At 30.4% G+C, this 26,469-nt stretch overlaps 1 protein-coding gene and 1 pseudogene across 1 annotated transcript in view; one reads left to right on the top strand and one right to left on the bottom strand.

The window, feature by feature from the left end:
* The first annotated feature begins 2,410 nt into the window (after positions 1-2,410).
* Positions 2,411-26,469, top strand: part of LOC145308454 (voltage-gated potassium channel regulatory subunit KCNF1-like) — a 65,247-nt gene continuing 41,188 nt past the window's right edge. Inside the window, exons 1-6 of the mRNA XM_080150269.1 lie at positions 2,411-2,556; positions 6,096-6,166; positions 6,562-6,606; positions 7,631-7,672; positions 18,961-19,022; positions 21,329-21,398. Coding sequence (XP_080006395.1) covers positions 6,133-6,166; positions 6,562-6,606; positions 7,631-7,672; positions 18,961-19,022; positions 21,329-21,398 — 253 coding nt within the window. The 5' untranslated portion in view covers positions 2,411-2,556; positions 6,096-6,132. The remainder of the gene's footprint in view (positions 2,557-6,095; positions 6,167-6,561; positions 6,607-7,630; positions 7,673-18,960; positions 19,023-21,328; positions 21,399-26,469) is intronic.
* LOC145312899 (U6 spliceosomal RNA) lies at positions 20,641-20,714 on the bottom strand (annotated as a pseudogene).

Below are 26,469 nucleotides of genomic sequence, written 5' to 3'. Positions count from 1 at the left end.
TTCTCTTATTACACTGTATTTGGTTGGCTGTGTTTTCTGCCTACTATTCGAGTTTTCGTCCTTGTTTTCTGTATCTAACCTAAAAATTAACAAAACATTTTTGTATGTAGTATTTCAAAAATAAGGCTGAAATTTATGTATTACTTTTACCTATAAAGAAATGGATATTTCAACCAAATTTTATGTAAACGTCTGCCTTTAATAGTATTTGTTTATCTGTAAATAAATTCTAAATTAATTTTGTTATTTGCATTTTTTCAAGCTCGATAAATGTATAAAAGTCGAAATAAAATTATAAGTAAATCTGATGAAAAACTGCTATAATACAGGATTATGTTTAAGGCCTTCTTACTCTCATTTTAAAGACTTGACTAAACAGATCATATAAATTTGTACTTTGTTGTCCTAGGAATCAGCATTCTAAAAATCGGATAATTATATCACATAAAAATTAGTTGTTAAAAGAAAAAAAATCAATTATTTTAAAATAGAACTACAAACATTCTGGTAACTATTACAGATGTACCTAATTACTACAGGAATCACCAATCAAAGTTTGAGCTTGATAGGACAAATCTAACAAGCCTTAATTAATGAAAAAATCATCCGTTCCGGACATACGGAAATTAAAAATATAGAAAATTAAAAAAGCTTTTCTTTTACAATCGTTGCTAGAGAATTTAAAATATGAAAACAATGAATGTGACAAGCATTTTACTTTGTTCTACTACCTGTTTGCAAAACCACATTAAAGCCATGTGCAGTGCACTTAACATAGAAAATTATAATTCATGATTTTATATAGAACTATATTTCCAGAAATTACTTGAAATTTCAGGCTAACCAAATAAACTATAGTTAATTCATTGGCGGTATTTTTAGCAAAAAAAATCAAAACATTTTAGAATATACCCATAGTTTTTGTGACATTTGTTGGCTAACAACTATCGTTTTATAAAAAATTCCAAGAATAAGAACTAAGATTAAACGAGGGAAAAAGTTATTTATACCTACTTTATAATAATCATACATATATGTATGTGTATATCAGCGTTACGTTCAAGTATCGAACATGTTTTAGCGGCCTCCCATGAGTATAGCCCGAGGATTTTTCTCTGTTGCGATATAGTATGGGGGAATGTGTCTCTCCCCTTCCAATACAAATATCATCTCGAGTAGTATGCCTGAAAGTTCCTTTCCAAGCACTTGAAAATAAAACATAAAAACGTTCGTTATTACAAATGTACATTGACATGTTAAATGCATGTTAATTTTAACTTTTGGTGACTAATTTTGCATTTGAGTTAGATGGAAAATACATGTATAGAAATTCCTATGAAAAAAATTCTTTAAAAAGCATAAGTTTGGATAAATCAAAAGGGTTAATAATTGTAGTTTTGACTTTAGACTAACAAGTGGTTTTATGGCACTTTTTAAAGTTCTCAACAATGATTTTAATATTTTATTGGTGAATAGGTATTGACTTAAGAAAACAAGTGACCTTTTCCAAGGCAATGTTCTTTATAAAAAGTATTTTATAAGAAATAACTTTTTAAACAAATTAATTAAGGCAATCTTACATTTGGGAATGGTTTTTATTCTAATTTCAAAATTAGGTTCAATAAACTTTGATTTTGTAAAAAGATTTCTCTAAAAAGTATTTTTTTAGTCTTCAATATCTTGACAATTTTATGTAACCGCCACCAATTTGACAATGTACCGCAATTAAATATCTTTTAGGTATGTTTTTGGGGTCTTTTATAACACTATTAGAAAAAATTATTTATCATTTATTTTTCAAAACAATGTAAGTTTACCTTTTTTTATTTGTTAGAACAAATCTTCTATGAAATGTACTCACTTGTAACTTTATAATTTATTGGACTTAAATTACCGAATTTTCCCTGAAAATTCTGATTTGGTGCCAACATTTGTCATTTTACATGTTGGTGCAAAATTTCAAGTGAAACTCAAAAAGTGCAACTACTAAAAGAGTTATTTATCTTTAATTATTTCTATCTTATATAATTTTGAGTCTTCGAAATCGTTCTGTTGCCCCTACGGGGGTCTATCTATTTGATGAACTATACTTAGTTGAACTAAACTAACCTAACTTGGCTTACAAAAATGTATATTTTTTCGGATCATGGAAACAAAACAAGGACCAAGAAAAGGAAAACAAGTAGTAGGTTTTGTTGTATTTTCACAGTAGCTTTTCTCTTATTTTTGGCCCCTGCGAGGCAACAATTTTCATGTACCTAAACTAAAATAACTTATCAAAAGCTACTGTAAAAATACGTCGAAACCCGCTACTTCGTTTTCTTTACATGGTCCATTTTTCCTTTAAAAAACTTTGTTGTTAGTGTATAATAAGAGGGAAACATTAACTTTTACAATTCAAAAATTAATCTTTTGCTAATTTTACGTTTAGCAGATATAAAAACAAGTACAATGGTCTTATCAATAAGCGTAGAGAAGAAACTATTATGCCTAGAAAGAAAACATTAAAATTTGTGAAAACAATGGAAAATTGTTAAATGGGTTAGCCAGATAAAGGTATGTATGTTTTGTCTTTTTAAATAGGTTTGATATGTGTCTGTTATATCTCTAAAACGGCTGAATTTATTTGGTTGGTACTATGCAGTATACAAATTTTTCGATAATCCACAAAAATCAAATATAAAAGTAGTGTTATATTTCCGACGCTATTATTTGATTTCAAAGACCCAAAACAAAATTGGTAAAGGGTCCCCATTGAATAAAAATGTTGAGGGGGTTGGGGGGAGGGAAAGGTCAGTTCAGAATTGGGTTGTACAAAAAAAAGTTCCTAAACATTAACAAACCAATATCAAAATTGGTGGTGAGATTAATTAATCATCCAGTTTACTTTCCCTGACAGAAAGAAACATTCAAACAATTTATAAATAATTACAATTACAAATATTCACAATTTATTTTTATTAATCGAAATAATTTATATTATTGTGTCATTGAATGTTTTGAAAACTATATATTCTTGACAGTAATTTTAATAAATTGCGTTTAAGCTTGTAATTCAACTTTATAATACACTTAAATTGTGGTTTTCACGGCTGGTATATAAGATAGACTGTTATTCTGTTGTAAGGATATCTATAACCAAAGAGCATTCAGTATACCACTAAATTTCATTGGCCTATAGGTCATTTGATATATATATTTATTTTAAAGTTTTGTTTTGTTCTATTTTTATCTCTCTCTTTCTTTTTCTTATTTATGTCCACTGAAAATTTAAGTCTGTTTGTCTTGTCATGTCTTCTTGTGAATGTTGTTATCCTTGTTCTTCATTCTATGGAAAATATATTTTATTTTACTTTATCTTATTGGATTTGTTAAAGTCCTTATAGATGAGTTCATGAAGCCCAATTTTATCCAACTAGATGTGTTAAAGGAAATTTTAGCACATTAATTAACCCAATTTTTAATCAAGTTTTATAAAACATTTTTTAAAGAAAAAAAATGGGATTGATTTAACTATTTGAAGGTTTAACTATATTACCCTGCCAAATGTTTTTTACACATATTGGATCAATACTAAGCTTTCTTGAAAAATTCAGAACCACCAGTCCAGGGGTTTCTTAGATCTTACTAAGCTAGTAGACATACAGGGATCTAAAGGGATAAGACAATGGTCGTTAAATTGATATACATCCCCAATTCATAACTATTAACCAATGGTGAAGCACAAACTATCCCTTTCTGTGAAGACGAGGAAAGTAACTCTAAAAATCAGCATGTTACGTCATAAAAACGAGGGATTATCCATCTCTTTTTTAGGAGTTTTCTTTCCCACCCCTCATCTCCTCATCCCTTATTTTTATGGCGTCATTGAGGGACTTTCTTCGTCTTCCCCATTTGTAGATTGTAATTAATGTTTGAAACTTTTGACACTGAACTAAATGAACCAACCAATTAAGATTCAAAAAAGTTTCTACGGTTTTGAAGCCAACGAATAAATTTTAGTTCATAATCACTAATATTTTTTTAAAATTTATAGTTAAAAAATAATATTTTCCTTCATTTCATAGCAATAAATATAATTTAGTAAAATTTATTTTAGTGTTATCGATTAAAGAAGTTGTATCAACTTTTTTGCTTTTTATTTAAGATAGCTAGCCGGTCCTTTCAGTAAGTAGTAGATGTAAAATTTTTCATAGAATTCAGATATGCAATCGGTTTTTTTGTAGACCTCTTATTTTTTAAGTAATTTAAGTTTTTAAAAAAAATAATTAAGTCGGTTTTAAGGTACTAAAACGCAACAAAATAAAAGAAGAAAATAGCCAGTATAAACAAAAATAGTAAGATCTTTAATTTGACACCTTACTTTTAAAATTCTGTTGAGTAATTGTTGAAAAAATCTTTTTTTTTTAACCTCGGTTTAATCAAAACATTAAACCTAAATATTTTCTCATACAGACATAAAAATATGGGTTCATATATACCATTAGAATGAGAAAAATAATATGAATCCATTGTAAGCAAAATTGAAAAAGTTTAAAAAAATTGTAATAAAAAATAGAAAAAATAAAAAAGTTATTTTAAGAATTGTAACTACTAAACTAGCCAATCACAAATCGCAAAAATTGACGAATCGGGAAGCTTAATCTATAAAATTAACCTATAGAATTGCCAGAAAAAAAGGAGAACGTTCATACAATATATACAATAGATACTACAATAAATATAGTGATATTAAAGAACATGTAAAGAATGAAAAATTATGAACAAATATGCATCAGTCTGTTTATAAACTTCAAAACAATGCAGTTAAAAATACATTATTGTTTCTTGTGTTTAAAAAATATCTGCTACATTGCATTGTCTTTTGTTTAGGTTTGGTTCAGGTTTGGTTCAAGCTAACCCTTTAAAGCCGAAAATTATGATTCTTAAATTAAACTTATTTTTTTTATTATAGTTTTATATAACTTTTTCAATTTTGCTTAGAATAGATTCGTAATATTTTTCTGATTCTAAAGGTATATATGAACCCATGTTTTTTATGTCTGTTTGAGAAAATATTTAGGTCTAAAGTTTTTATTAAACCGAGGTTAAAAAAATAGATTTTTTCAATAATTACTCAACAGAATTTTAAAAGTAAGGTGTCAAATTAAAGATCTTACTATTTTTGTTCATACTGGCCATTTTCTTCTTTTATTTTGTTGCGTTTTAGTACCTTAAAACCGACTTAATTATTTTTTTTTAAAACTTTAATTACTTAAAAAATAAGAGGTCTACAAAAAAACCGATTGCATATCTGAATTCTATGAAAAATTTTACATCTACTACTTACTGAAAGGACCGGCTAGATATCTTAAATAAAAAGCAAAAAAGTTGATACAACTTCTTTACGTAACTGTAGAAAATCCAAATTTAATCAACTTAATACTATAGAACACATTTCGGTGAATTGTTGGTTTTGTTAAATGTTGAATTATAAATGCTTTATGTGTGTTCTATTTTTGTATGTATATAATTATATTTTATGTTATTATGAAATATGATTTGCGTTATTTTAACAGAACCTTTCGTGCAACTTATTTTATTATCCTTTTATGTAAAGTAGTAAGGTTTTTTTTGTCTGTAGCTAAAGATTCGTTAACTACTCAACAGTTTCTCCATTATAGGAAAGCTTCTCATACGTCTCTCTCAAAACTCTCCCATCTGGTTTAAAAATTATTTTTATTTTTATTTTTATTATATTTAGTTTTTAGGCTATTTTCTATCCTACCCATTTGAATATAGAGCCTCTGAATAATAATAGGTGCACACTTGCTAGTTTATAATAAAGGAGGAGGTAGGCTTATTTATCCTCAACCTCCCCCCCCCCCTTGCACCCCCTCCCTCCTAATCAAATAAAGATATTTCTGACAATTTACCACAAACAAAATCATCATACAATCTTTAATTTGTTACCTTATCCTTTATGACTAATCAGCGGCTAGGCATCTAGGGGCACTTGAGTTGAAGTGGGTTTTTATCTTTTTTTAAGGGGGGGGGGGGGGGGTAATTTGTTGATAAGGATGTTGTATTTCCTTTTAAATTTTAAATATTTATAGGTGAGAACAAAAATTAGACTAGCACTGAGTGTAAGACATGCATATTAGAAAAAGAAATCATGAAAATTCAGGTAATTTTTTTTTTTCAAAAATTAAATGCGAAAAAAGAAACATTTAATGATGATATCCCTAATGGAACCTGGCGAGCACAGAACCTCTCATTGAAAAACCTAGATTACCTTAACCCCGCGGGGTTACCCTTTACTATATTTAACTTACCCTAACTTTAGCTTTAGTTAAAACACTAACACACAAAAGCTAACCTTCTTTCAAATTTAATTGATTCAAAATAGGGGGAGGGGGGTTCTGTTTACGATAAGACACTTTAGAAAAATCACCCAATCTAAACAGATACAAAAAATATCTAAAAACAAAACAAGCTTTCACATTTAATAATCTAGTAAAGGTATATTTTTACAAAATCTTAAAATAAACAACCATCTTTGATTCAACATTTTTGTTTTAGTTGGAATACAGGAGATCCTAAAAGAACATTTACTTGATATGACAGGTACAAATTTTTTGTTTGGTGCAGGGGTAAAGACCAATTTTCTGAGATTTTAAACATTTCTGATCTTTTGATTTAATATCATTTTACACAAATAAGATGAAATCTATGGGATTTGACAAGGAAGGAATATCTTAAAGGGAAGTAAAGTAATTGGGGACGTGAAGTAAAATCAGGCCTGGCAAGCCTTACCTGCAGACAAGAACACTTATAGAGTAGCATTGATACAGAAAGAGCATTACATTAAAATGTTTAAAAGAGAAATTGTGAATCTTTCCTCTTAAAGTGTAAAAATGAGTTATTGTCTGAACCAATATGCCTTAGGGTAGACAAAGACTATTATCTAACATGCACAGAAATACAAGGGATATGTAATCTGTTTTAGGATAGACAAAGACTATTATCTAATATACACAGGAATACAAGGGATAAGTAACTTGTCTAGGGTAGACAAAGACTATTATCTAACATACACAGGAATACTAGGGATATGTAACTTGTCTTAGGGTAGACAAAGACTATTATCTAACATACACAGGAATACAAGGGATAAGTAACTTGTCTAGGGTAGACAAAGACTATTATCTAATATACACAGGAATACAAGGGATATGTAACTGTTTTTATGGTAGACAAAGACTATTATCTAATAAACACAGGGATACAAGGGATATGTAACTTTTCTTAGGGTAGACAAAGAATATTATCTAATATACACAAGGATACATGGGATAGGTAACTTGTCTTAGGGTAGACAAAGACTAATATCTAGCATACACAGGAATACAAGGGATAGGTAACATGTCTTAGGGTAGACAAAGACTATTATCTAACATACACAGGAATACAAGGGATAAGTAACTTGTCTAGGGTAGACAAAGACTATTATCTAACATACACAGAAATAAAAGGGATATATAACTTGTCTTAAAGTAAACAAAGAATAGCACCTACCCAATACAGGAATGCATAGTTGAAAACAAAGAATAAAAATATTAAAAGAAGTAAAATCATATTTAATGTCTAGGTCCTGCAACTGTGCAGGCAGCTGTAGAGTTTATGTCTTCAGGTAAAAATATAATTTATCAACAAGTTCATTTTTAAATTTTGTTCAGCTTGCATTTTGTACTTATATTTTATATTATAAAAAGTGAAAAATAAATCATGAGTTCACAGCATTTACTAAAGTAAAAATCTTTGGCATAAAACATCACCTAAAAAGTAATAATGCGCAAAAAAAGCTGTACAAATTTTAAAATTTAAACTGTCTATAATGTGAATAGTTTGCAGTCGTCAGTTATTTTGTCCATCCTTTTTAAGTGTTGTCATTGTAGTATATTGTCTTTTTGGGGGAAACTTAAAAACTATAAAATAAAATTAAATAAATAAAAGCACGAAGTTTGACAAAAATAAGAATTGCTACCTACCTTTGATTTTAATGTTTGACGCCCCCTAATTTACTTTTGCATATTGGACAGTTGTTTAGCGGTTTTAATCATTTTTGAACTTCATTCAGTGCTTTTGATACTGAAGAAAATATACGGTAGAGGGTATCAATTGATTACTAATTGGGACAAGCATTTGATGATTAAAACCGCTAAATATATGTTCATTTTTTGCAAGCAAATAATAACCTATATAATGCTTCTAGTAAATTTATAGATTTTTTAATGAAATTTTTTGTAAGGTTTTCAATGTTTTGCTTTATTGATGGCGTGTGCATTATTATCATTATTTTTGAATGAATAATATTTTTGGGATTGATTTTTGATAAAATTAATATTCAGAGTAATAGCATAGTTGTATTATTAGTCTAAATAATAAAAAGCTCCTTCGTGTTAATTTTGGCCTTTTGTTTAATCAACAAGTTTCCTTAGACATAAATATGCTAGACATAATCTTGACAAAACTTTATTCAACAATCTTTTCTCACTTTTTACGTATATTTTTGTTACAAAAAAGGAAAAGTACATTTTAGATGTGTTAATAGCTACATTTCTATTCTAAAGTTTCTGCAGTGGATGACAAAAGAATCTCAATTTGAATTTCCATTTACAAATACATTTCTTTTTAACAAATCTTAATAAAATAAAAAGATGCAAAAGCTTTTTTTAAAACTATTACATTAGTAACACATTTTAAATTCAAATTAAGATAATTTTGTCAAATTGCAAGAAAATGTTTCTTTTAGATTGTTAATTGTGAAAATCCGTGAAGTAGCAATTGATCAAAAAAGAAAACTAAAAACGTGGATTGCATGTAGAAATTATAGTACAGTGTGTTGTCCTACTGTAAATATACTATTGTCCTGTTTTATCTATAAACTAGACTTTTGTTAATTTGAATACCAGTGTGAAACGTACCTGAAGAGCCCTACCAGTGCCTTGTTCTACCGTAAACCAGTCAATGCATAGTGTACTTATTTCATCCTTAATCCATTGTGAAGAAATCAACAATTTAGACGCCATTGTTCTTTTGTAAAAGCACAAATCAGCTGTTTTGTTTAACCAATCACGTTAGAGGATTCTTTTCTGGGTGACCAATCAGGATTCAGCATCAAGTATTTTAACCAATCACCACTGAAAGGAGCAATCGAAAGCCATTTGGTGTACAAATCATCTTTGGCCGTGTTCAAACTTTCATGATCCCTCTAGGAACTTAAACCTTACTTGGACGAAAAACAATCAAATTACTTTCAGAATTATATGATTTACTTATAGTTAAGTATTAATATGATATCTTCTAAAACTTGCCTATTAAAGTAAAATACAAAAATAATGTAAAACCAAGCACAAGTATAATTAACTTAAATATCTTTATTTTGAGAACATAACTCAGATTGCATGATGTGTTGATATTTTTAAAACAAAAAAAATAAAACATGGCTGCCAACGTTGCTTGTTTTTCCAAGTTTTTAATATTACAATACCTTGTCATGCATTTGTATAACTATAAGTCATATTAAATTAATGTTGTTGTACTATCAAAATATTTACCAACATTTAACATGTCATGTCCAGAGGAATGGGACAAACATTCAAAAATCCATAGTTAGAAATGAGACACGTGAAAGTGTCTTTAATGTTTTCTTCGTCGGACGTCTTTTTTAAAGGCTATAGTTGCAGCTGTAACTTCAAATTCAAATATGTCAAAAAAGATTCATTGATTCATTCTTTTCTGGAAAAGCAAACCTAATTTACGTATTAGTTATTTTGTTCTCTTGAATTTATTTATTCTACAAAAATAGAGGGAGTTATGTACTGTACATTATGGTTTCAGTGTTTTTTTGTAATCTTTTTATATTAACCCCATTACAATTGATCCCCGATACTATATTTTTTTCAGAGGGTTGTACCAAGTAACCCCCCCCCCCCCCTACAGCTCTATAATTTTACCGCACACACACACACATACATCTAAGCTACTTTAACATATATGATATTTCAGTGCTTTCCCTCAAAGTGCCTATCAAACATTGGCCCCACCCCTTTATTTTTGGAATAAATTGATAATAATAGGGGGGTCTCCCGGGGGGGAGGGAGGGATATGTTTTTGTCAGGTTTTTTATGTGCCTTGCCTAAAACCCTGTGTTAATCCCTAAATATGGCGTAACAATATAACCTACCTAACCTGACCTAAAGTAATACACAAACAAACGAAAATCCTACTACCCATACCTCCAGTTTCACTAGGACATTTGAGGGAAACCACCGAAATAAGTATGCATTACATGTATGGACATTTTTCCAAAAGAGGAAAACAAAGAAACTAAGTTTTGATTGAATCCAAGTGAAGGTTTGTGGTTGGCCGTGGTGCAGACACAGGAAGTGGTATGTTAGTGTTATGACGCGAAAAAATATATTTGGCTGCATCGAGACAGACACTGTTGAGGACACGGTTACCAGTCCCCAGTTTGATACGGGTCTTCTGGATGATGAAGAGAATGATCTAAGAGGGACAGTGTGCTCTAATTGTTACTAGAATCACCATATGATCTCATGGCTCTTTTAATAATAGTTCTTATATTTGCTTAGAATAAGTCGAACAATTTAGGGTTTTTTTTAATTGGTGTATATTTTCTTCCATTTAGAATAACTCTAGATAGTTCTAGATAATTGCTAATCCTATGCTATAAAGTAGTATGTTTTTTTTTATCTGAACCGAATGACTCCATATTAGGGAAGCTTTATATAGGTACTGGGATAGTTTTAGGCTTTTTTTCTTCAAAAAAATCACATAGATCTCGGTATGGTTTTGGGCTATTTTTCTACCCTACACTAACCCTTTGATAATAGAGATAATAGATGACAGGGGTGCAGTCACTAGTTTCAAACTTAAAATTAAAACTATGATGTTAAGAATATAGCCATGCTAATTATATGGATAATATATCAGCCATAAACACTTTTCGTACATAATGTTACTTGAAACTTTCGAAGAATGTTATGCTAGCAATGGCCACTTTTTCTCAGTTGATAGTGGCATTCATAAAAACTATAATGACTAACCTATTTCACTAGGCATTGCTTTTTGTTTGGATGGTGGCCAAAACATTTATAGAAAAATGAATGTTTCTATATTTTCCTTCTTCCTCGAATCAAAGCGTAAACTTTAATATTTTAATTAAATTTAGTTTAGAAAATTAAACATACTTTGAAATTAGGCTACGCCAAAGTAAATTACATATTGAGTAATTGAGTTTAACAACTCAATTTATATCTTATAAAATTATTATACAAGTTTCATAAAGTTAATATTTATACACTTAAATAAGCAGATCTTAAGTATTTAGTTATTACCACGAGAATAACGAAGTTGAATAATTTTTAAAAAATAAACCAGCCATATTTGTTTGAATTAATTCGGATCATGGAAAGAAAACGAAGTAGAGGGTTTTATCGTATTATCACAGTTGCTTTTGATTAGTTACTTAAGGTTAGGTAAATTGTAATGATTGGCTGGCAGGGTTATTAAATTAACTCCGCAGGGTTATAGCCCTCCGCAGTACAGTTGCTAAAAATAGGTGAAAAAGCAACTGTGAAAATACGACGAAACCCGCTACTTCGCTTTTTATCCTGTATGTCATAAAACAAATTTCTAAAGAAGGTGTATCAACTATTTTTTTTATAGCTAGCCGGTTCTTTTAGTAAGTAGTAGATGTAAAATTTTTCATAGAATTCAGATATGCAATCGGTTTTTTTGTAGACCTCTTATTTTTTAAGTAATTTAAGTTTAAAAAAAAAAAAATTAAGTCGATTTTAAGGTACTAAAATGCAACAAAAAAAAGAAAGAAAATGGTCATTATGAACAAAAATAGTAAGATCTTTAATTTGACACCTTACTTTTTCAATTCTGTCAGGTAATTATTGAAAAAATCGATTTTTTTAAACCCACGAGAATAAAAACTTTGAACTTAATTTTATTATTTCACAAATAAAAAAATATGGGTTCATATATACCATTAGAATCAGAAAAATATTACGAATCCATTGTAAGCAAAATTGAAAAAAAAAGTTTACAATATAGTATATAAACTACAATAAAAGGAATTATATGAAAATATCATATTATGTTGTACAGGCAACGTCTTAATTCTTCAATTGAGTATAAAAATGGGAAGGGGGTAAAGAGGGGGTAAAGAGGGGGTAAAAAAGGGAAGACAATAGTGTTGTCTGAACAAAAAAAATAATTGGCCATTTCTGTAATTTTTTAATTTTTTAATTTTTTTCAATTTTGCTTACAATGGATTCGTAATATTTTTCTGATTCTAATGGTATATATGAACCCATGTTTTTTATGTCTGTTTGAGAAAATATTTAGGTCTAAAGTTTTTATTATACCGAGGTTAAAAAAATAGATTTTTTCAATAATTACTCAACAGAATTTTAAAAGTAAGGTGTCAAATTAAAGATCTTACTATTTTTGTTCTTACTGACCATTTTCTTCTTTTATTTTGTTGCGTTTTAGTACCTTAAAACCGACTTAATTATTTTTTTTAAAAACTTAAATTACTTAAAAAATAAGAGGTCTACAAAAAAACCGATTGCATATTTGAATTCTATGAAAAATTTTACATCTACTACTTACTAAAAGAACCGGCTAGCTATAAAAAAAAAAGTTGATACAACTTCTTTATCTAGATACCGAATTTTTAAAAAATAGAGAAAATACAAGAATAATAAAAGTTGTATTTTTCCCGTCAAAAAAAAATTTGCTTATTCCTAATCCCTGAAGAAAAAAAACTAGAGCATACACTGTCCCTTACCCGTGAAGGCCTGATCCGAAGGTCTGAAGAAAAGTACCGGGAATCTCTAAACAACTCTGGCGGCCTGAAGGTTAGGTTCAACCAGGTCTACCCGTCCATCTCAGATAATTTCATTGATGGAGTGGATATTCAAGGTAGGGTATGACTGCCACTTTTGGTAAGATTGTTTTGCCTCAATCCTTTGTTGATCCGTCCAAAATATTATAATTTTTGGCTAGAGGAAAAGATATAGGCAAAACATGATTCTTAAAGTGTCTGAAATATTTATATTTTATGTTTTTATTAACAAAATTGCATGTATCAATATAAAAAAAATAGCGACAAGTTTCGATTGACTATAACAAACCAAAAAGCATTTTTACCACTATCTGTTTTGACTAAATTTTTAATTCACTTACCCAAGTAAATACGTCTTTGCTTATATGTTTCTTTAAACTTGTCTTTCTAGTGTATGCATGTTTATTTCTTTATAAACTATGTAAAAGGGCGAACAAAAATAATGCGGACCTTTTTAAAACTTAAATTGTGCGGCTTGTGATAATTGTAGAAAAAAGGTATGTACACGGTTAGATAATGATTTACTCGAAAGTCAAGTTTTAAGTCAGTTGGGACATTTTAACACGTAGCTCCTAAACTATCGATAGCAGAGGAATCGTTTTTATATTTCCAAAAACTAGAGTTCATAGCACTATTAACGGTATGCATACCTTATTTCTACCATTAACACAAGCCGCGCAATTTGAATTTAAAAAGTTTTGCATTTTTTTGCTCACCCTTTAAGTGTAAGTATAAAAAAAGAATATACAATGATTAAACCCTTTGCTAAAGTCAAAGTGTATATATTTAACCAAAATAATATATTACTATGTCTATCACGCACAAGTGCACTTTAATTACAATTGTTATATGATATAAACTTGTATACTAAGCTTCACTGAAATGCACAACCTTATTATTATTTCTTGCTTTCTTTATAAGCTTATTACAAAATTACCTTTTTTTAAACAGTATTATGATTTATAAAGAGTCTTTGATAATAATCTTGCTAATCTCTCTCTTTTTATTATTTTACTACTAGTCAAATGAATAACATGGCTGAACCACGTGCTTTTTATTATGCAAATGTCTCGTATTTTCTATATCCGCTTGTATACTGTTTTGTCAAAGGAAAGGGATGATTTATCTAAAGAGTTAGAAAATTGCTTAGTTTTGTCAAGCCCCTGACGTCATAAGTAGGGATATGTAATTAATTTTAAAAAATAGACTGGTCTTTTTTATTAGAGAAGCTACTATACAACTCACATTTTTTTCTTGCGTCAGTCATATACCAATAAGCACCAAGTACATATTCAGTTATTTAGAAGCTGTACAAAGTGTCTTATAAAATCAGCCATGTGACGTCATAAAAATTTGGGAGGAGAGAAGAAGTAGGAAAGAAAACCTCCACAAAAAAGAAATAGATAATCGTATTCTTATGACGTCACATGGCTGATTGTTTAGACACTTTGTAAAGCTTTCCGAGATCTTTTCCTTCAGACAAAAATCCTACTACTATATAATATAGAATTATTTAAATTTTTATCCCAATAAATGTATGTGTGTCTATATAAGTCCAGCATTCCCACTGGACCAATTTACATTAATGACTATAAAAAATAATACAGTTGTACTCTAAACTATACTACCCCCAGGCACGACATAATAGGCAGAAGTACGTATTATTTGTTTGCTTTGTCTCTAGACTCGAGGATTTTTAATGGCATTTATTCCAAGAACAATCAAAATCAAAGCGCAATTAAAAATAAGAAAGAAATAACTTCTTCTTGTAGATTGTATACTGCTGTATCGCCTTTTTTCCAGGGTGGCGGATACAATCTCCTTCTGCCGCTGGCCTCTTTTAATACCGATCAAAATTGTTATATAAAACTATTTAATATTTTCGATACAATATGTAAGAAAGTACTCAAGAAAAAAGCAATACATTATGTATGATTATTATTACCAATACAACAATATGACGATATTGTCGATATTATTGACTAGTAATTCTCACGTTTAAGGAGTATGAATCCTGGATCTAAAATATTGCGGTTTCCCTTAAAATGCTTTGACGAGCAGAAATCCATCCAACTTATTTTAAAGTTAATCAAAAAAAGGGGAGAGGAAATAAGATTTATCTTGTTTATCTTTCAATTTAGGTCAGATTATATTGACAGCTGGCTAGCCCGGAGGGTTAGGTAACTGAAAGTATAGAACCCGTAGGGGTTAGGTATAGGAAATCAAACTATTTCCCCCTTTATTTTCCATTTATTTTCTTTAAAAAAGGTTGAGAGGTTACAGGGCTCGATAGGCACTTTGGGTAAAAATTATCATATAATTTGTTCTTAAAGACCCTTAAAAAACTCAAGTTTTTCCAAAATAACATTTATAGTTCTATGCATTGTATAGTATTGGAAAAATTTTTGAGATTTTAAGCTTCATATAAAAATCCTGACTGCTTTATATTTTAAGATATCTGAAATCCCTTATTCATGCTCCATTACTATTTGGTAGACCATAACATACATGTATTATTTGTTCTTTTCCATAAAGCTTTTAATCCCTCACTTTATATATTTACTAGCGACTTCGCCCCCAGCCTAAATGGGCTTCGCCATATGAGGTAACAGGAAGTCAACCCTCCTATATAGAACTTTTCTTAAAGCTATAGATATTTTAAAGAAAGTTATTCTGTGTCAAATTACTCTGTGTTGTTCGCCGTATATGTGGGGGGATTTTTGTTTTTGTTGGGCTTAGGGCTGTCTCAATCACAAGGAAAATAGCCTAAAATCATCACACAGGAACAGTAGGTACATTCCCTGAAGAGTAGAATCCAATCAGTGATGTGGTTACCGAGATCTTAAGGAACGGACGGACAGATAGACATCAAGCTACTTATAGATATAAAAAACACAATTACATTAAAAATAGAAAAAAACGCTTTATGCTACTGATAAAAAAATACAAACCAAAAAAATAATGTTAAAGTTATTATATTTTTTTCAACATTTCAAAGTGTTGTATAAAATTAATGAAACTTAAAAATAATGCTTTCTATTTTTAAGGCCTAAAGTGTGTATGAAATAATGTATGTTTGTTTAAGTTTAATTATAAGCTTTTGTGCCTATTATAATCATTAATTCACTTTGTATCCTTAATTATTACTATTATGCCCAAATAGCAGGGACTCTAAATAGGTAATTTTTATCTAGGTATTTTATTAATGCAATGTTTGTAGAAGAAGTGTTTCATGCATTTTTAACTGTTAGTTAGGAAGTATCTGGCTAGGAATAAATCTTTTTTTTGAGGCTTGAAGGTTGAGGGGTGAATTTTGGTAACTGTACAAATGAGGGATTATTTATCTCTTTTTTAGGGGTTTTCTTTCCCACTTCTCCTCTCATCTCCCTTATTTTTATGACGTCACATGGCTGATTTTTTATACACTTAGTAAAGTTACCAAAATTTTGATACTCATTTGTGTTACTGTAGGGGTTTAGAACTACTTATACTAAACGATTTAAATCGATTTGAAATATTTGTTATATGTATAGTTCTTAATAACGACAGCCTATTGTTAAACTATTTTCAGTATTATTACATGATAATATTATGTATGGCTTAAATAAATTGTGTTAAAAATAAGTGAATAAAGGTTCCTTTAGATCGATAATTTAGCTTGAATTATTTACTTTGACGTATTTAATTTGATTGCCTAACAGTGGCATGTTTGTAAGCATAATTAGAAAGAAAGTAAAATATTTTTTTATACGAAATTTTACACTTAATTTGTGTCTTTTTTATACTTTCTTTACGACTTCAATTCCGTTTCAATGAAATTTATTAGAATTAATTTGATATATTCCTTGTAAACAAACGTTTGTTTTGAAAAAGCTAGTCTTATTTCAATCCTATCGATTTCAAACTTTGCATGGTGATTCATATCACAGTTAGGTACGATTTAGAAAGCGCAGCAACTCCATAATCGTTACCAAAAGGTTAAAATATGCAGATGTTTTACGTTTTTGACAACAAAAGGTACAATGTTAAAGCGAAGCATCTCTATAATCAAGTCCTAAAAATGTAAGTATGTCCTTACACAGTATAATCTATTTATGCTGTTTTGCAACACATTTACTTACAATATTGTTTGTACTTATGGATTAATATTCTTCTTATTCAGTTTGGACACTCTACAATTGTAAATGCACGTTTGGCCTTCCTTTCAGAGCTTTGCTTTTATGGATGTTATCATCCTTGTTTAGCTTTAAACTAAATTGCCGCTAATAAACAGAAAACATAGATTTTTATGTTATACATGTTACGGTACTTTCTATATAAACTAGGATGACAACAACCATAAAAGCGAAGCTCTGAAACATTAGAACAAACGAACATTAACACTTCTAGAGTGTCAAAAAATAAATAATCAGAATATAAATGTTTAACAGGCGAAACATAATTTTTAGTAAAGCAAAATGCTTAAAAACAGGATAATGCTTAATAATAAATGCTTAATAACGAGAGGACAATTCTAACTTGCCTAAATTAACGATAAAAGCTATCCGCTCTAGACGGAAATACGGACGGACCGAACCTTATTACAGAAAAACTTCGCTTTTAAAAAGTTATGTACAGTGTATGTTTCCTCTGGTTAATATGACATTTAAATATTTCTTATTCAACAAGTTTCCACATTGGAGAATTATAAAATCAAGTTGTGTAACAACAAAATTTCAGGAATATTTAGCATGCTTGCATGTGTTAAAACAGTTAGATATCGCTGTGCATAATTTTTCAGTATGGCTGAGAGCAAAAAGTAATCGGTTTCGAAGCCATACTGGAATATAGACTACAATTATAGTTAAAACATAAATTCAATGTTGACCTTTCTTTACTTTTAAGCCTGATTATTTTTAGTTGAATATAGTTTACTTTCTTTATGCCTTAGAATAATTTGAATTACCAATTTCTTAAATCTAAATCGTTTCTTTTCTTATTTAAAGCTTACTGAAATGATTTTCAAAAGCACCACATACAGTACACACTCAAGTATTTCAAAACCCACATATTATTTTATCAGATACCCTCTAACAGAAAGGCATTTTTTTTGTAAAAGAGCTGCTGCTCCAAAAAAAATATTTTTAAAAAATAATCTTTTATGCCTGAATATCGCGCGGGGATTGAGAAGTAGAAAAAAAAGGGGAGAAACGTAGAAATAAATAGAAATATCAAAATCTGACTTTTATATGCCTTCAATTCTTTTTTGTACTATTCTCAAATACAATACTTAAAATAAATATGTAATTTATTCAGTTTAAATTCTACCTTACTTTTAATTATTAATGAAAAAAGCACTACACTTTAGAAAACCCTTCCATAAAAGGTTAAGCAGTATATTGAAAATAATTACACCATTAATTATTTTTTTTCATGAGCACTCTTAAACTTGAAGAGATAGTTTATGAAAAAATATAGTAGAACAGGGCAAATAAATAAATACACAAGGATGACAAATCACATAAGTAGCAAATCATTTGAATTTTAAAGTAATAACATTAAGAAAAAAATCTGCGTTCTCTATAAATTAGAGAGAGAGTAAAACCAACAGATCTATATAGCTGGATCTATATTATAGATGTATATACATACAACTACCTCTTTTTATTTTCACTGACCTTTTTCGTCTGCTTCTAGATTATTTTCTGCTACTTGGCTGTGCTAATACAAGCGACACCATTGGTTGATTTTGTATGACCCAAGAGAATAGATGCACAAGGTTGTTGCGATGGGGAGATAAAGTTAATTAACCCTTTCTCCCTCTAGTGTTTTACCCTAATGTAAAACCCATTTTCTCTAGAGAAAGTTGGTGTCTTCTAGAGCATTACAGATGGACTGACGGATTAGGTGAATTATACGAACGTAACTGACAGACAGTAAAGTAGAGTAGTTTAGGTGATAAGTGAATAAATCTGCTCTGTTTATATATTATTTTTCTTCACAAACGACCAGACCCTGTAAACTAGAAGGGTGTCTAAATTAATATTTAATTTCAGCTTTAGAACGACAACGAGTTGGGGGCACAGTAGTTCTAAATGTGGGTGGCTCCCTACATCAGGTTAGTACATTTGAAATCTTGAAATCTACTACGCTTTGATTTACATGTAGGATAAGGGCATTGAAGATGTGGGTTGAGGTCGACCTTAAATTTTTGAAGGCGAAGATTTATAGTTGGTTCGTCCGTCCATAACGGATAGCTCTGTCGTTAATTTAGGCATATTAGAATTGTCCTTTCGATTTCAAACAAAGTTTAATTCCTGTAGTGGTTAAGTCCGATTTATGAAGCTTAGTAACCCTACATATAATCGATACCAGGATGTCCACAACAGGTCGATTTTTAACTTTCAATAGATTCAGGTGATATAATTTTCTATTTATCTTGAAATACTGATTCCTATGACAACAAAGTGTAATAAGCAAAGCATCAGAGTCAGTACTAAATAATCAGTATATAAATGTAAAAGAGTCGAAGCTAAATTGTAAGTAAATTTGTTGAAAAACTGCTTTATACAGGATAATGTTTATGGACATACTTACATATTTAAGACTTGATTAAAGAGTTGCTTCGATTGTAACATTATACTTTGTTGTCCCAGAAGTCAATATACCAAAAATCAGATCAATCGGATGATTAAATCACATAAAAATTTGTTGTTAAAAAAGTAAAAAAATCAACATGTTTAAAATGGACGTACGGAAATTTTGGTAATGATTATAGAGTTGCTACGCTTTCTAAATCGTACCTAACTACTAAAGGAATCACCATGCAAAATTTGAAATCGATAGGACAATTCTAACATGTCTAAATTAACGAAAAAAGCTATCCGTTACGAACGGACGTACGGACGGACCGGCCCTAATTATAAAAAAGCTTCGCTTTTAAAAAGTAAATTTTGGAACAAAAATTACCATTTTGCAACAAAAATTAAAATTTGCAACAAAAATTAAAATTTTGCTACAAAATGACAATTTTATTTAGACTTGCATTCTTTCTGACTATCTACAAGAGTTAATGTTCGTTTAGTCTACCATTCCAGAGCTTCGCTTTTTGGCCATTTACCTCGACAAGATTACATTCCATTAAACAATTAGGACCCTTAATAATTTTCATTGTTTGTGATTTTTCATTGGACAATGAATACATATCCCCCTCCTTCTCCAATTATTTTCTTTCCAATACATCCTTTGGTAGTTTATGATTGTTAGTGGAAAGATAAGGGTTAAGATTAATATAAGCAGAATTGCTTTCTCCATTTTTTAAGAACATTAAATACACAAAATCTGACCTCAATTTTGGAATCAAAACACATGTAAAAGATCTGATAACACAATACCTATCACAGATTAAATTGAGAATAAGTAGGTCTGTTTATGTCTTTGTAATTGTATCCTTGCCAAAATATTTTCATATTTCATCAGAATTTGAGGTTACAAATATACCAACGTCAAGGCTATGTAAACAGATTGACTTATTAATGAATTTTACAAGTACAAAATATAACCTAACTTAACCTGAACGTTAAAAACACAGCCAAATATTACCTTCCCTCCTTTTTCAATTTATTTAAAATAATAAGAGGCGTTATTGTCAGTGATCAACAAGGTACGATTTTTTTTATCTCTTATCTCTTTTGAGGGTGGTGTTACCCTTCCCAGGACCCATAATAACCTACCCTATCCTTGCGCAGGGGCCATGCTAATCTTCTCTGTATCGTTCCAATTTTAGTATATGTACTGCCGAAGAAAGTACTAGAACCTACCCTATAACGGAGAACCATATCGTTTAAGCGTTTTGTGAGACCCTTCGATATACACATCTTAATTTCTTTGTATAGAAAATTATCTTTTTCCCTGGAAATTTCTTGACATAATATAAAATGTTAGATATAAGACAGAGCTTGCTATTCTATTTGAGAAATATTAATAAAGAAATTCCGAGAAGTCAATTAAGAGTTGCATAATTTTGTCTCTACTTTCTACAAAACAGTTGTTCTTTAACTAATTAAGATATATTTAAATATATTTTTCTTACTTTATGAGCGAATGTTTCAATGAGGGGATAAATATAGGATTAAATACAATTTTTGGGAATTGTCCCTATTCGTAACATCGCCCCAGAAGGGGCGAAAACAGTAAAAGTGTCGGACTGATTATGACGTAAAAAAAGTTAGCCAATGAGAGGCCATTATTGGACAATGGTAAAATTTATAGTGGCCTCTCATTGGCTAATTCTTTTTACGTCATAATCAGTCCGACACTTTTACTGTGTTCTTAGCCGTTTTCTAGAGTTTCAATAACTCTGGTTTTTAATCATGGATCCATTCGTTAGTCCTAAACAATCACCATAGACAAATTAATGTTTAGGTTAGGTGGGAGACCATAGACAAATTTCCAAAGAGCAGATTACAAAAACTACGACATGCCAGTTCGGAAGGTAATTTTTTGTTTTATATTTTGGACTTTCGTTTGGTCAGCTTCGCATTTATGCACCTACAACAACTCTTGGTACTTGCTTACATGTGGTAGACTTGAGCACCGAAAACCCCCCCCCCCCCCGCTTAGTTTTGACAAAAATCAAAAATAAGGGGGGGGGGGGTAGTTTTTTAACCCCCCGCTTAGTTTTGACAAAAATCAAAAATAAGGGGGGGGGGGATAGTTTTTAACCCCCCCCCCTTATTTTTGAAGAAAATCAAAAATAAGGGGGGGGTAGTTTTTTCTCTGTACAACACGCCAGAAAGTTGAGTGAGGTAAATCAATTAAATTCAGTATACCAGAGGGGAAACCTTATTACAGGGATATTCATGTTTTGGGGCATAATTTCCTTATTTATTGACTGATTTTAGTAATTGATGTATCCCTGAACAGAAAATAAGGAGGAGGGGGGCCAGTAAAAGGTTTTAATTTTGCCAAAACTAAGCGGGGGGGGGGGGGTTTCGGTGCTCCGGTCTTCACATGTAAGCAAGCACCCAACTCTTTTTAGAAGAAATCGTAAAACTATTAGTATTGTTAAATCATTTAATTGACAAAACCATCTTTTTGAATAGATCTCTTGTAGAATTGAAATGAAATGGGATAAGAATGGATGCTTATAGACATAGTCTATTAAAATTGAGATAAAAATGTTAAAAAGGGTTTTCTAGTTTATGGTAAAGTACATTTATCCTAGCGGCTACGCCCTAGAGGCCTCTAAGGGAACTTAAGGTGGGAGGAGGAAATTCGACCTCCTCCCCATTTTCAATTTGAGTTTTTAAAAATGTAAAGTAAATATATTTGGAGGGTGTAGGTAGATAGTTAAATAGTTATAAACCTTCCCAGGACCAGTGAGAAGCGACCATGTAAAGGAGAACCGTATCGGTTTAGCGTTTAGTGAGATCCTTCGGTTTGATTAGACATACAGACAAACAGACAGTCATCCTGTTACTTTACCATAAGGTTATTTAAATGTCATTTCTCTCCATCTTAAAAGACACATTGAATAAAAGTTTATTAGCCATTGCTTTTATTGCAAGAAGGATGGGTTGGTTAATTACATTAGTCCAAAAAGTTTTTAATTATTCGTTGGCTTAATAACTTTGGGGACTTTTAATGAAATTTGATTGGTTGATTCATTAAGTTAAGTGTCCAAACGTTTCACCATATAAATGTAGTTAACAGAAGAGGGAATTTTGTGTATCATCATTGGGGATGTACATAAATTTATCGGTCATTACATTATCCCTTTAGATCCCTGCCTTTATTGGCATTTGATGATATTTTCCTACGCTGCTGCCATATATTTATTTTATGTATTATACATGTTCTTATTAATTCAAGGTTTGAAACAGAAAAAATATTATTTGATATAGTGAAGCTACTCTGCAAGTTACTTTGTCCGTCTTTGTCAGCATGTCTATGGAGAAAATATAATTTTGTGCTGGTTCTCTTCATAGATGGCTCTTATTTTCATGTAATATTCCTATGAACAATGACCAACATGTTCCGTTTGCACCTTCATAAATAATGATATTTTCTCGTATTCATTCGAATCCGGTGGATAGGAACCGGTTCTCATCCATACGAAAAAACTATGACTAGCATCGTATTATATCCAGCTTTCTACGAATATAAAAATGTACAATCATAAGTTTAAAACCAGTTTTTTAGCCCGTGCCTACGGCACATAGGGGCTAAAAAACTGGTTTTAATCTTATAATTGTACATACTATATCCGCGGAAAGCCGTTTATAATACGATGCGAGAAATAGCTATTATGTAATCATTTCTTTTAGGCATTTGCATACCCTAGTATTTCTGAACCAAATCAGGGATCTAAAGGGATAAGACAATGGCAGATTAATTGATGTACTTGCCCAATGATGATACAAAACATTACCCTATCTGTAGATTACAATTAGAGGTTTAATCGTTTAACCACTCAACTTAATGCACCAACCAATAAAAATATAATGTAAGTCCCCAAATTTGTTAGGCAAACGAATACGAAAACGTTATTATAAAACTTTGGGGACTATTTCAATCAGACATATGTCTATTTGAAATCAATCCAATATATCTTTGACGATGGAAATTTGAAACTCACGGGTCAATATTTCTCAAATATTCCCCCTATTTTCGAACTGTCCAAAGTCGTTTATAATAATTAGGGAAAGGGTTGAATTTGGACATGAAACATAAATATTAAAATCTTTTCTAAATTTTTACGATCCTGAAAGTTAATATTTACTGATATTTTCCAATAAATTTTTTCGTTCCGTCAAAATTTGGAAAAATAGCCATTATAGCTGTCTAGAAAGAACACGAAACCTCTACACCTAATATTTTCTCAGTGTTTTTTTTTACTTTTTATACAATTTTTTTTAAAAAATTAAATATTGATGAGTTTTTTATTTTTATAGAATGAATTATAAAAAAAATAATATTGGTTGATTGGTTTTTGCGATATCAGAACTCAGAACCATATCAGTTTTACTTTTAAACAATTCAATAAATATGAAAACTTTAAAAATTAAATATTGATGAGTTTTTTTTATTTTTTTAGAATGAATTATAAAAAAATAATATTGGTTGATTGGTTTTTGCGATATCAGAACCATATCAGTTTTACTTGTAAACAATTCAATAAATATGAAAACTTAGATATAAAATTTGTATAATAGATAAGACTTTTAAATAATTTATTCTCCCCTTTCTTTATTCCAAAAATCTCGATTTTTCTTTCATTGTCATATCCTAGTATTTATTATGTGTATTTGTATTGTCGTGTGAGTATGTGAGAGGGTTGTAAAGGATAGATAAATTACCACCCCCCCCCCCCTCTCCCTCACATAGCTGTTAAGACTTAAGATTTTTTGTTTCAGGCTTTCAGCGTATCTACTCTATAACAATCCACCTTCCAAAGTTCCAACACCCTACATTCTCCAACCCTCCACCCTGCTTACTGTCTTCTACATTTCAACTCAACCATATATCAAACTTGCTAATATCATAAAGTGAAAGAAAAGTTAAAAAATAAACCACCAATAACCATTAAATAATGTATTAATCATTCTAACTCAAGTAATATGTACTAATTTATTATTTAACCTAACATACTAACAAAACAATAATCATAACTTTTTTTACTTTAATGAAATAAATAATCTAAATAAATAAATAAACTATGTTGACTTAAATAAAATGAAAATAAATATTTTTATTTTTTTTGGATTGGAGTTAGTTTTGTAAATTGTAACGTTTTGTCCTTGTTCTCTAAGGTCTCATATTTCCTGTATCATGAGTTGACCCTTAGCTTTATGCGGTCATAAATGTTCCCCCCCCCCAAAAAAAAAAACGCTGAATCGATAATAATTTATTATACTAGTGTAGTCTCACCCCTCCCCTATTTAAGAAATGTTGTCTACCCCTACCTCGCCCCCCCTAGTTTGAAGGTTGACCGTTACGATACAAATATTGACCCCTCCCCTCCCCCCCCCCCCAAGAAATAACAATTCAAAACATATGGAAAATAGGAATTAGCGAAGCTTTTCTATAATTTGTGTTGGTTATAGACGTCAGTTAGTATTACTATTTTATATAATTTATAGACAGAATACTTACTTATAATTATACTTATGCATTTATGTTAATGTTCCCCCCCCCCCCCAAGAAATAACAAAACAAAACATATGGAAAATTCAAAATACTAGGAATTAGCGAAGCTTTTCTATAATTTGTGTTGGTTATAGACGTCAGTATGTTAGTATTTATATAATTTATAGACAGAATACTTACTTATAATTTTGATTATACTTATGCATTTATGTTAATGTTTTGCTTTAATGGATATTGTCATCCTTGTTAAAAATATTTCACACATCCCATTCCCAACACTTCATATTTGAAGATATCTAGAATATTATTAATCTTAATAATTTCTTGGAAACCAACAACAAAGAAAAATAGTAAAAATGGTGGTAAAAATCTAAATTTGTAGGGGGTAATGATTTCCTTGAAATTTCATTTGCTTACGGACCTTTGAAGTGACAACATTTGAACATATACTACAGTACTACAAATTCATATCATCTACATTCTACATTCTCTAGTATTTATTTTGTTGCATTGTTTTACTTTTGCTATCGTTATGGCGGAACAAGGACAGAGAGTCAGAGTTGACCGCAGGCGCAATGTGATGATGGATGACTTGGTTCCTTACTTCCCCCGTACTCTTACCTGCACAGATCCAGAACCGGCTTTATACCCCGACCTGATGCCTGGATGGTTCGCCCATTATCAGGTCCTACACAGATATTTTAAAGATATATGTAACCTGCTTTTCAGGTCGGGGTTTCAGTCGGTTCGTAATATGGAGGCGCTCAGGCTATTTAGTGAAGGAATTGGTATATACCAATTCCTTCACCAAGCCCTTCCATCTTCTCAGCGGACACGCGAAGAAAATGAACTTGTTCTGCAGCAACTTGAAGCCAAATGCAACGGTTACCGTGACGACGTTATCCAGTCGTTAGATGTCTATGACCGTGCCATTAATTTAGATGGCACAGTAGATCTATCATCAGATGAAGACGAATATCCCGATATCTCCGGCGATGTCAATCCATCATCCGATGATGACGATATTGACGCCATCCTGGAAGTTCTGGAACATGAAGGTGGCGCGAGCGCGAACTCTACCCGTGATGACTCTGAGTCTGTGATCATTATCGATTGATAATTTGATTGATGTTGCGTTGAGTTGAGATCGTATTCCTGTGAATATTTAGATTCCACATAAATAACTTGACATATATATGCTATAATAATAAAACTATGAAAAATAATTTTCTTATTTTTATTTAATTTAATTTGTAATTGCGATGCTGCTCTATAATTTGAATTTCTTAATGTCTGTTACTAAGACTTGCGATGAGACTTGGTTAATAATTGTATGAATCTATCCTATAATATAAAGAAGTAAGCTCTGTTTGTCTGTAGCTAAGGATCTCGCTAACCACTGAACCTATATGGTT

This window comes from Acartia tonsa, chromosome 2, assembly GCF_053477335.1.
Source record: "Acartia tonsa isolate MP-2025a chromosome 2, ASM5347733v1, whole genome shotgun sequence".
Classification (NCBI taxonomy): Eukaryota; Metazoa; Arthropoda; class Copepoda; order Calanoida; family Acartiidae; genus Acartia; species Acartia tonsa.
The sequence above is the reverse complement of the archived record's forward strand: the minus strand, read 5'-3'. Positions and strand labels throughout refer to the sequence as shown.